At 34.5% G+C, this 12,119-nt stretch overlaps 1 protein-coding gene across 12 annotated transcripts in view; it reads left to right on the plus strand.

Annotated features, from left to right (window-relative positions):
- The window catches only part of NBEA (neurobeachin), a 467,485-nt gene that overhangs the window by 187,579 nt on the left and 267,787 nt on the right, over positions 1 to 12,119 (plus strand). For 11 of the 12 annotated variants that reach the window (XM_048295094.1, XM_048295084.1, XM_048295082.1 and 8 more), the window contains 3 exons: positions 3,287 to 3,441; positions 7,429 to 7,555; positions 11,855 to 11,982. In XM_048295094.1, coding sequence (XP_048151051.1) covers positions 3,287 to 3,441; positions 7,429 to 7,555; positions 11,855 to 11,982 — 410 coding nt within the window. The remainder of the gene's footprint in view (positions 1 to 3,286; positions 3,442 to 7,428; positions 7,556 to 11,854; positions 11,983 to 12,119) is intronic. The other variant, XM_048295086.1, reaches the window with a different exon arrangement.

The raw sequence follows: 12,119 nt of genomic DNA on the forward strand, positions 1-12,119 counted from the left end.
AGTCTGTAGATTTCTGTGCCTTCATGAAAGGAAAACCTGAATGCCTGACAGATACATGTTAGGCATCTATCATAGTAAATTCATTCCCCAAATCGTGTTATGCTCAAGTATAATACTTGTTCCATAAGTCCGGTTTGTTTTTATTTGCTAGTTTTCACTGTATGTTCTGTTGGAGCGGTTAGATTGGTTAAAAGAAGACTTTCTTTACTTGAAGGGCAGTCATTCTCTTTTACCTTTCTTGTTCTGCTGTCCCTCTTATTGTTTTGCACATTTTTGACCACTCTGTTGTATTCTTCATACAGTTTTTCTGTCTGCTTCGTCTGGATGTTATTCTGTATTCACTCACTGTATTTTGTTTTATCAGTAGGAATGAGACATTTTGACAAGGTCACCATGTATGACATGTCAGAAAGCTGAATTTTCTTTCAGTCTGGGATGATGCTGTCTCTCTGCTTTTCCCTATTCTTATGGTAGAGAGATACATCTTTATATTTCTTGTTAATTTGTTATTTAATAGCACCTGACCTATCTTAATGTGGTGATTTAGACATACAAAACAATGCCAACCATGTGTAGAGCGTTATATTTGTGGGATCTGAGAAGGATTGTCCTTCTTGCCATAGGAGCTGTATTTCAGTCCTAAACTACACTCATAAGGAAAGAATCTTTACCTTTATAGCAGGTTGGTACATTTAGGGGTTGGACTAGATGACTCTTAAGGGCCTCTTCCAAATCAAACTGATTCTGTTACAACTGAGAAGTAAAGCTGACATATGTGGTCTTTGCCATGGAAAGTTAGGTGATCTTTTGGACACTCTGAAAGACCACTGACTTGTTTGAATATAAGGAGGAAGACCTTGAATTTAGCATCATCTTTAGAAAAGTAGCAGGAAAATAGGAAATATTTCTGCAGCAATTGTATTGGCAATTTAGCAGATACTAATACCAGACTTTATATGAGGGGAAAATTGTTTTTCTTAAAATAAAACCCGAACCAAAATATATGTCTTTCATTTACACACTCTCACATTTTCAAACACTGGAGTGAATGTGTGTCTAAGGAGACTGTTCAGCAGTCAGGCATCCTTCCTGCTTGCATACAGATAAGAGGTCCAGGATCTGCTCCAATGGCATGGAGAGCATGGGATGACAGCTGTCAAGTATTCCTCACATTTCCTGGGCTCTTCCTATGTTGGCCACTCTTTCCAGTTTTTGGATATGCCTATTTTTACCTTTATGGACCTGCCAACAGTCTCTCTGTCCTTCCTAAATTCTTTGAGTCATCAGTCTTCAAAGGTATTGTCTGCAAGGTCAGATTAGCTTGTGAAGCTATGCATTTGCCTGTGGTCTTGACGACCTGTTAATCCATGTGCCCTTAGAATAGGCCAGTCTAAAATGCCTTTTCCTCTTGTGTCTTTCCTTCTTGTGCCCCAGCATACAAATATTCCCATTCATTCTTCATTCACCCTTTCTATTGCAATTCTCTACAAAGGTGGTGGGTAATGACAGTAGTTTCCTTTTGAAATTAATATAATTGGGAAACACTCCCCCTTAAGAAACAAGGCCTAATTTCTTCTCTTGTTTCTATGACACTACAAGGACTTTGCTTTTGAGTACTCATTCAGTATTATAACCCAAATTCAAATATTGTTTGAAGTATTAATTGAAATAGAGATCTTTATATGTAGATTTGGGCTAAATTTAGGAAATTTCATGGTGTTATGGAGCAGATTAATCTAACCCCTGTAGACTCAGCTTTGTTCAGCTGTAGCTGCTGCTATGTAAACACTTCATATGAGCAATGATTGTAAGATTATTAACTACAGACAAAAGCAATTATTTTAGGGTCACTTGCCTTAATCAATAGCTATTGCATTGTTCAAACTCATCTCCTCCTAATGTCAATGGACTGAGACAAAAACCCATTGACTGCCTAGACTTACCTCTCTAACAGAAAGTGCGTCAGGGTAGGGGTAAAAATGTTGTTCAGAATGCAGAATGTGAGCCCTCTAAAGAGAGTGAGGAAAAAAAGCTTATGGATTGTTCTATACACTGTCATCACCAGTCTTTAAAATCTGGGGAGACAGAGAATCTATATATATAGGAACACTGTGCCACACCGTATGATTCATTATACACCATCATACTCACACAAAAGTTTAACTTAACAGTTACTGAAGGAAGCTCTTGAGCAAAATGTGGCCTCATCACCCTAAATAATTTCCCTTTCTTGCTCTTTTTTTACCACAATGATTAATTTTAAAGAGTGTATGTGCTTAAACAGAAAATGTACATAATGATGAAAAGATATTGTTCAATATTATACAAATATGATTTGTTTCAGGTTTGTTTTTCAACTCAGGTTTGCCACTGAAACAAACTTTTAAGGAGAAGAGGGTTTTATAGATAAATGGAAATACTAAAAAGAAAAATGTAAATATAATTGCTTGCACTATGAGAACTGCCCAGTGTTGAAAAAATATTGTCTCCAAAGAGCAAGTCTTCACACCTAAAAAACCCCGAGTGTGATTTAAGATTAGGTTAAAAAGTGTTTGTTTGAGTGCAGTGTTATCTGCTTGTATTTGATATTACATTGCACTTTTTGTATGAAAGCCCTGTTCTCTTCTTAAAAGCTTCAAATTCTCAAGATGCTTTTTAAACCTTAGAAATATCAATACTGTGAAAGAAAGTATTTATTGTGTTACATTTTTTCTGTTCAATGTACATTGTGCTATTGATTAAGATCAGGATGAAAGAAGGCTGAATCTAAAATTGTGTTTCTTAGTCGCCGCTGTTTGAAAGATTGGTATGTTCATGGTAGTGAGGAGTAACTTACTATACTCAAATGTGCAGATGAAACGCAAAAAAAATTGTTATCTTAGGTAACTTCATTAAGATCAACAAATTCACAGTTTTTATGACTGCATGCATATAGACTTCTGGCATAATTTCTGACAGCTAATGTCTTTGCAAATCTAGAACACATTACTGTGTTACACTGTTGATAGCAGTGTTCTCAACATATTGAAGTGGTGAAGTCTTTCCGTTTTGTGGGGGCTGAAGGATAAATTAGGTTACTCAGAATTACATGAAGCTGCAGAATAAGGATAAAAGTATGGGTTTTGGGCCTGTTAATAGAGTTTTATCATATTTCAGGTTAACAAAATTTGCAGTATTATGTGTTTCTCAGCAGTGCCATCATAAAACAGCCTAAACCCATCACAGTCAAAAGTTCTTCCTGGCTCTGTGGTACAATTTTAGTAATCTGCTGTTCCTTTTTCCACAGGAGTGTGGTTGTACCAGTGAAGAAACCCCCTCCGGGTAGTCTGGCTGTTACCACCGTTGGAGCTGCCACAGCTGGGAGCGGACTGCCACCGGGTAGTACACCTAATATATTTGCTGCAACAGGAGCTACACCAAAAAGTATGATTAATACAACAGGTATTGTCCTTAAATATTCTTGTGACCCTCATTTTGTCTTTCTTTTTGTTTCATTACCTTCAGTGGTGTTTTGTTTTTTAATCATCTTGGTGTTGCTGTTTTTGTAGTTCCAAAATAAAACCTGGAAAGAGTAAACCTTGGCCTTTATTAGAAACAGTGTTTTCTCTTGGTCTATATTTATAATCTTTGATCGTGCACATTGGACTTGTACAGCCTTAAATAAGTTAATAAATAGCCTCAATATTGTTTTATAAGTATAGTTTAGAATTGAAATGAGTTAACTTTTCCAGTGCTCTGCAGTGGAGGATGTTTATGTGACACATACCAATTATCCCTCCCTATGTATCAAAGAAAGTAAAGACAAGTAGCTACTTAATAAACATACCGTAGATTGTAGAGGGTGAATATTTTGGACAATTACTGTTTGTCAGTTAAAATTATGCTCTTTTTGGATGGTTTTTTAGTAAGAAACTACTTAATTTAACTGAATTCACGTCTTATCAGTAATTGTTTATTGTGACCTATAGAAGGAGGATTAGAACTTCTTTTTAAATTATTTATAATAGTAGTAATGGGATTCTCTGTCATGAAGGAGCCTGTTGACTGTGGATACTGGTTTCCATTGAGAAATGAATCCTTACTGAGTGAAACTGATACTTACTTAAACTCCTTTGAAATATCTGGCTATAGTCTGTTTTCTTTCTAAAATAAGGAAAAGCACTTGAGAGAAGAGCTCTCCAAGGATATCACAACTTCAGTCAAGGGTTGAGAATGTGAAAATCTCTCTGGGGTTGCAGCAAATAGAGGGGGATGCTTTGGGCATCCTTCTGCTTTATGGAGTAATACAAAGACACTCTTTTTTTTTTTTTTTCTTTCCTTTTGCAGATTACCTTTAATGCCTGGTAATAGAACTTTGATTTTGCTAACAATAAAAAAAAAAAGCCAACCCGAACCAAAACCTTAAAATCTAATTTTCCTGAGGCATATGGGAGGAATGAATACTCTGAATAATGTTATCACTTCTCTGAACAGTTCCATTTGTGTAGACACTTCTGTTAATCTTGAATGGATTTCCTTTTAGGTATTCTTATGTCATGCAAAAAATATCCTACACTGGAAACCTTGTTTTCCAAATGATACTGAATAGTAGTAAACTTTTCAGTCTTTTCACTGATTAAAGATCTGAACTATTTTGGCTGGAATGTAGTAGCTCTTGTTTGTAAGTAATTGCTTTTTAAAATCAGTAATTTCCCCAGTACTGTACTTAGTAGAGGACAGTAAGGTATTGCAGAAGCCATGGTACATTCACTGTGAATTGAAGGCTCCTTTTTTTGACAGATCTTACAGTTTCTTTTTTTTAATGAAATTGTTTTTGATCCTAATCTGTAGATTAGCTTGATTAATTAAAAAGTATTGCTTGAATGGAATTTCAGCAAGTATGAGGTTTAATTAGAGCTATATATGTACTGAATTCTGTAGTAAAGATTTATATGAAGATTTGAACTTTTGAAGATTTGAGTTTTATATTAACATTTTAGAAATGCTAGACATATTAGTGACAGTTTAAAAAAATTAGTATCACATTGAAAATATTTAAATATATATTAGATTAAAATACTTGTTTTGCCATTTTTAATTAAGTTATGCCTATGGTAGTCAAAACAGTGACTCATGTATGTCAGTTTTTGAGACATATGGACAAAGTATCTAAAATCTTTTCGGTTTATATACTTGTAATCTATGAAATATCTATGTTATTCATGATTTTAAAGTAGTCTAGAGAATTTAATTGAACAGCACCTTTTTTTTTATTATTTTGCTATGATAAAAAAGAAACAGAATGCAATTTTTTAGAAACACTAGATGTCCCCCCAAACCTATTTACAGTTGTTTTTACAGTGTGTCACAGATACTCTAGGAATACAGTTATGTCTATAGGGTGTATTCTGTGCTGGACTTATGTGAAAGGTGTTTTTTTTCAGTTATTCATGGGTTGCAGTCGCTGTTTACATTCCATCTGCCATCGCCATCACAGTCAATGTCACTGTCACAATTTAATGAGATGTATGTTACCGAAGTCCTTTAGTGCTGTGAATGCGTCTTTGGGGAGATAGGTTTTCTTCCTTCATCTTTTTATGTAAGAAACTGGCTTTATAGTTTTTTAGGCTGGATTTCTGTAATTCATATCTTGATTCTTACTTCTATGTTAATCTAATAGTTCTTTGAGCTTCTGGAAGCCTAGCTGGTTGAACAACTTAGCAACTGCATTTTTAAACAGCCTTAATGAAGAAAATTTTACTTTGGAAGGAAAAGGGAATAAACAATAAAAATATGTATTCCCTATGCATTCATGAATAAAAACAAGTGTATAAATACACAAAGGCACACACAGAGACATATATATATGTGAAGGCTTAATCTTTTTTAAGATATCCTATTCTCAGTTAAGTTGCTGTGATTGGGAGAGATAACCTACCTTATATTTTTGTGTTTCTCAGTATGTTTGGGTACATTTAGAATTTGTATTTCATCCAAGCCAGAACACACAGTGTAAGCCACAATCCATCTCCCAATCCCATTATTAAAAAAAGAGCCTATATCAGTTCCTAATCTAAATCCTGAACCTCACCAGCTACTTTAGTGTCAGCAAGCCCAGTAAATCCTACTGCATTTTGATACTATTTTGAATGTAAATGTTCTTAAATGAGCTACTTAAAATTCCAATATTTACCTTAATTCTTTTATCAGTAAAAAAAATCTAAAGGCAAATTAAAAAAAAAAAAATTCATTCCTGCTGACAGAGTATTTTTCATACTTACCAGCATTTGACCTCTACTTCACTACTGCCTGACTACTTTAGCAGTCAAGAAACCATAACTGCTTTGTAGATCTCTGCAGGAAACTGAAAAATAATATATACCTGTGTAATGCAAAGGACAATGATGTATCAACTGCTAAAACTGACCAGAAAGAGGGAGTTAACAATTATCATTTCTGTAAATGGCCATTGATCTCTAAACTGGGGTTATTCACCCCTCAATGCTAACTTGGATAAATCTTGTTGCCTGTCAGCCTCTTCTCTGGTAGCATTGCAGTCCCTCAGGCTTTGAACTCCAACTACAAGACTGTTTGTAGCTACCTCTTTTGCAGTGATGTGTTGCAGAAGGGCTATGCAGAACAGGGACAGCATTTATCACAGCACTCTCGCTCTTCATGGCCTCTCTGAGCCTTTGCTGGTTTGCTTCAGAGAGGCTGAACTCACAGTGCCGTTTCAGCAAACATGATAGATTGGCATTTAGAGGCTAAGTTTAGCCCTTAGCTCTGACCCAGATCACTTAAAGTATAAATGTATGCTCTGTGTGCATCTTTTTTTCTGGGCAGCTGTTCATAACCCATTGAAATGATACCCCCACTGCCCTTCTTACTTTTAAGATCTTACAATTCTCCTTGACTCAAGGAAGGAAACAGAAAAATTGTAATTATAGTCTTAATACTCCCCAGGCACTAATTTCCCCCATTACTTCCTGAAGTGATAAACGTTTTCTATCTTCCCTGTCATTTTTTAATTTCTATTTTATTTTCTGCCTGTAGTTGCAACTGGGCAGTCAAGTATGCATATAGAAATTTTTTTTAAGAAATATTTATAATTCTATTCTCAACTCAAGCTCATCTTAAATATACCTTTATTTTAGAAAGATCTTGCTTTACAGGATGATGTAAAATTATTTTCAACTTTGGAATATAATTTGGGAATAATGGAAATGAGATAAGGATATATTTTTCCTGATTTTCAATAGATTTCAAGCTTATTATTTTTATACCAGCAAAGTTAAGGTATTAATTTTTATGATACTCCAATGGAAAGGTTTTCACTATGTTAGAATAAATAGCATTATTTCCATACTTAGAAGTAGATTAATAATACAAGGACTATTTAAAGTTTTGTTTCTTAAGACTGAATTAAGGTTTGTGTTTTTTGGGGGACAGGTGCAGTAGACTCAGGATCTTCTTCTTCCTCTTCGTCATCCAGCTTTGTGAATGGTGCTACCAGCAAAAATCTGCCAGCTGTCCAAACTGTTGCTCCAATGCCAGAGGATTCAGCTGAAAACATGAGGTACACAAGTTCTATCTTTTAATACTAATTATATTTTCTCTTCCTAAAATACTGTTAAAAAATTAAGTGATTTAATGTGCATTTCTGTAGTTATACATATGCTACATTGTATATACTTTTTGGGTACTAAGGATATATACACTAAAGTAACACTTCACTGAAAAGTCTGAGTTTTTCAACTGAGGAGTCTAACTTGTTCAAACTATGCCAGACACTAAAACTTCATTAAAGTAATTTTTCAGCTGGGTGGTTTTTTTCTTTATTCAATAATGATCATACAGATTGGTAATGGAAGACTAGGAAGTGGAAGGAGAGACTCAACCTCTCCCGAGCAAATGAAAGCCTGCGTTAAACTGGACAGGACAAAACCAGACCTGTACTTGTGTAACTCACTAAATGGGGCACCCAGTCTGAGTTGGTGTTTCAAGAGACTCATGCCCATGGGTAGCTAATACCTCTCTTGCCCTGACTGGCAGCCAGGAAAATGCCCTCTGAAATTCCTATTAAATATCTTGTATAATAGTTATTATTGTGTAAAGATTTTGCTGCAGCACTTCAAGGACAAATTTTTGACCTTTTCAAGGTGCACACGCATCTGCCCTAAAAAGCTGACATGAGTCATACTAAGGAGTGGCCAAGTGTTCTTTAGATGGCTGGCCACTGCAAGGCATGGCTGTAAGAACATTGGAATGCAGACAGCAAGCTCGGTGTTCATAGGCTGTTTACGAGTTGTCAAGCTTAGAAGCTCATGAACAAGAGATTGCATTCCCTAATAAACTGGGAAGGAAATAAATCTAAATCAGGGGCCCTACATAACCCATTAAAAAGTAACAGTGCTTCAGTGATGGAACACAGTGAAAAAAATTCCTTTTTTTGCTGGTCCTACCTGAAGGGTCAGATAAGTTGTGCAGGTGGAATTGCAGCAATGGGTGCAGGCACAGGCTGAAGGCAGAAGGGCTGTTGGTTCCACTCCAAAAAGATGCAAATATTCAAGGAGAGAGTGGTCATTTGTATGATGTTATTTATTGCTTGACTGTTTCATGAGGCAAGTTAATAAAATTGTGGTGTAATTAAAGCACTCCTGTTGCTTCTTGTCTTCATGTGCGAAGACGATGCTTCACAGAGGGACAAATCTTTTTCAAAATTGAGATATGCGTGTTAAAATTTGTTAAAATTAAATAGATATGTTAAAATTCTGTTGGATCATTAATTAGTTTCTTTTTCAGCTATTATAACAAATGCAATGGTCTTGTGCTTTCCCAAGCATTTTTAATTTTTTTCTCCTGGAATCAAAGAAAAAATTGAGTTGCAAAATCTGTAAATAAAATTTTGAATTCAGAATTTCAACTCAGATGTTGTTGTATTCTGAGGAGTAACTGAATAGGTGACCAACATGTAGACAAAATCTATTCAACCCAAGGAATGTCTTCTGGGCTTTTTTTCCTTTCTTCTGCCCACCCTCCCAACTCCACCTCTTCTGCCTAAGAAACAACTAGACCTTTATTTTGATAATTTTTTTTTTTTTTGTTATGTCATATAAATTCCTCATGTTATAGCTTTTATGAGACTAAAAATTAGAGTTGTTTGTGGGGAGAGATCGTGTGACATGAAAGGTAACGTATCTAAGCCTTCCCTTATAGCAACTGCATAGGAAGATCTGATTATGGCTGTAGACTGAGCAGAGGAAAGTGAGAAGGAGAATAATCTTGGACTCTTAGACATTTAATAGTCTTGGTTTGGAGGTAGAGGTTTGTCTTGGAATGAAGTTGGGAAGGTGGCATACCTGGGACTGGAACAGTGTATGCCCTCATCCTCTTCGCACTTTCTTGTGACCAGTTCAAGCAGGAGGTAGTAAGAACCTCCCATGGGATTATTTGGTCTTTTTGCTCACAGTTTTAAAAGTGTTTTTTTTATTTTGGTCTTTCAATATTTTCTGTCACAGTTTATCACCTTTCTATATATAAATTATATATACCTTTATATAAAAATTATAAATGTATATAATAGTAAATATTATAGCAATATATATTATATGTTATATATATTTTTCTATAGCCTGTTTTCTGATGTGTGTTGTCTTTAATCTGCAAATTAAATAATCTAGAATTTGGGGGCTATTAAGAATTTCTTTTCATTGAAGGTCCAGAAATGAGGACGAAAAAAAAATATTATTTCTTCACAAAAACCCCTTAAAATCTCTTCATTCAGTCATGAAAAATAGTTACATTAATCTCCATAGGGAATTCCCTAATGATCGCAGTATGCTTTATAAGATATAATAAATGTTAGAAACAGCTGTAGAATAGGTTCAGTCTCTCTCATTTGTATGTGTGAGTACAGAAAAAGCAGTGAATAGGTCACCTACTTCCCCAAAATATTTTTTGGAATCTCTGTGTAGATTTATTTCTTGATTTTGCTTGTTCTTTTTGGAATTGAAGGACCAGAACTCTACTCAGTTTTCAATATGCAAATGCACCAGGAACTTTTCTTCTTTTACTATCTAAATATCAAATTCAGTCCTTTGATATGCATTTTTAAAAAGTGCTAACCTTTGGTCTCATCTTTTTACAGAATACTATTCCAAATTGTCCATTAATATGTCCATAGTAAACAAGATCTATCAGCTGTCCATTTGATAAGAAGTTGTTTATTAGTAGCTCATCCAAGGTGTTGATTAATAGCATACCTGTACCTCCAATGTTGCTTGATTCTTAAGTAAAAATTGGTCTTAATTTAAAAACATAGGAACTTGAAATTTTTTTTCAATGTTACATGAAATTTTCAGAGTTAACTTTGAAATTAGGGATTTTATAAAACTATTTATAGTAAAAGTATATTTTAAAATATGATTTAGGTAAGTCTAGGTTAATCTAGGAGGTTTTTTATCTCTTATCAGCAAAAGCTTGGGTTAGATTCATGTTGAAAATTAAAAACTCTAAGCTAGTCACCTGCATTTCAACTATAGTCAATAGAGGCTTTCCCACAGTGAAGTTCATTTCAAATAATCTTTTTAAAACAGCCTTAAAAGGCTGCTGATATTAATCCATCCTTTAGAGCATTAGAAAATCATTATCTGAATTTTAAAATGGATGACAGCACACTGAAAGAGAATACACTTTAGAAGTTCAGTAAAATAATTTCAGGCTAATGAAGGAGAGCTTCCAATGTTTTTATAACATCAGCTTTCTTTTTAAACATAGAGATCTTCAAGTGATCTGAGTTAAAACATCCACATTTATTTAGTGCTTATAGTTAGTAAAGTATAAAATCTAAATGTCAGTGTTCATTCTCTTACATTCTGTCAATACATGTAACTTCTTCCTGTAATTGCATTTTTGATTTCCAATAATATATTAGTGCCATAATGCAAGCACAATGAAAACCCCTGCAGCCAATCAGCAATCTGAAAAAGAACAGCAAAAATTCTCAGTAGACCAGAATATGTATGTAAGTTCATTTCCACTTTAAAGTAATCGTTTACTTCTTTAAGATAACACAGCAGGTTTTTAATCTTTGTGTAAGAGTTCCAGTGGGCAAAGGTGTTACAATCTTTCAAGTTTTAAAAGGGAAGAAGGAACCTTAAAGAGTCCAGTCCTTAGCACACTGCTGACATTCTCAGACTATCGCTAGTTTGTATCCCCAGAAAAAGGAGTATTATTTCTGGTATTTAAGAAGCAAACAGAAGTCACACCACCTCTTCTCATTGTACAAGAAAAAATTAAGGACCATACCATGCTTCAAACAGCCTCAGCAGGCAGAGAAGTCTAAATGCAAAGGCAAAGGGATTTACCTGGGATCATGTTCCCTCAAAGTTGAATAAAAGAATATTGGTTCTCTTGATATCTGTGCTAGGACACGTTGTCATATGCTGCCTTGCAATATCAAATGTTATTATTTGAAAGCTTGAATAAGCAAGCAAGTTGCTTGTGATTGTTTTGGTGAATAAAAAGATTCTCTTTTCAAGATTTCAAATGTGTGTAAAATCAGATATAATCTGAGATGGTGAAATAGACCTATACTTGAATCTGATATCATGTTTAAAAAGGATAATTAAAATTTTACTTGTTCTGGAGTACTCTGCAAATACTGTAGAATTTATGAGGCTGACACACTGCTGACTCTGACATGAAATTTCCATTTACTTAAAGCCATTTAAAATCTGTAAAGTTTAATCAAATTATGATCATCCTGTTTTCTAAAAAAGCTTACAGAAACTTCTAAAAACTGTTGTGATTTGACATAGTTTAACTTCTATTGTGAAGTGTTCTTACAATCATGGTCTCTTTTTTTTTTTCACAGTATCACTGCAAAGCTTGAAAGAGCTTTAGAAAAAGTGGCCCCTCTCCTGCGAGAAATTTTTGTTGATTTTGCCCCTTTCCTGTCCCGAACATTATTAGGCAGCCATGGACAAGAGCTGTTGATTGAAGGTACTGTTTCTGTAATAAGATTATATTATTTTAGCTATTATTAATTTCATATGAACAGTTTTTTATTTTCACTAGACTTTATATAACTATTTTTGATAAATAAATTAATCAGTTGTTAATACATTGTGATTTCACTT

The sequence above is a fragment of the Corvus hawaiiensis genome, chromosome 2, assembly GCF_020740725.1.
Source record: "Corvus hawaiiensis isolate bCorHaw1 chromosome 2, bCorHaw1.pri.cur, whole genome shotgun sequence".
Lineage (NCBI taxonomy): Eukaryota > Metazoa > Chordata > Aves > Passeriformes > Corvidae > Corvus > Corvus hawaiiensis.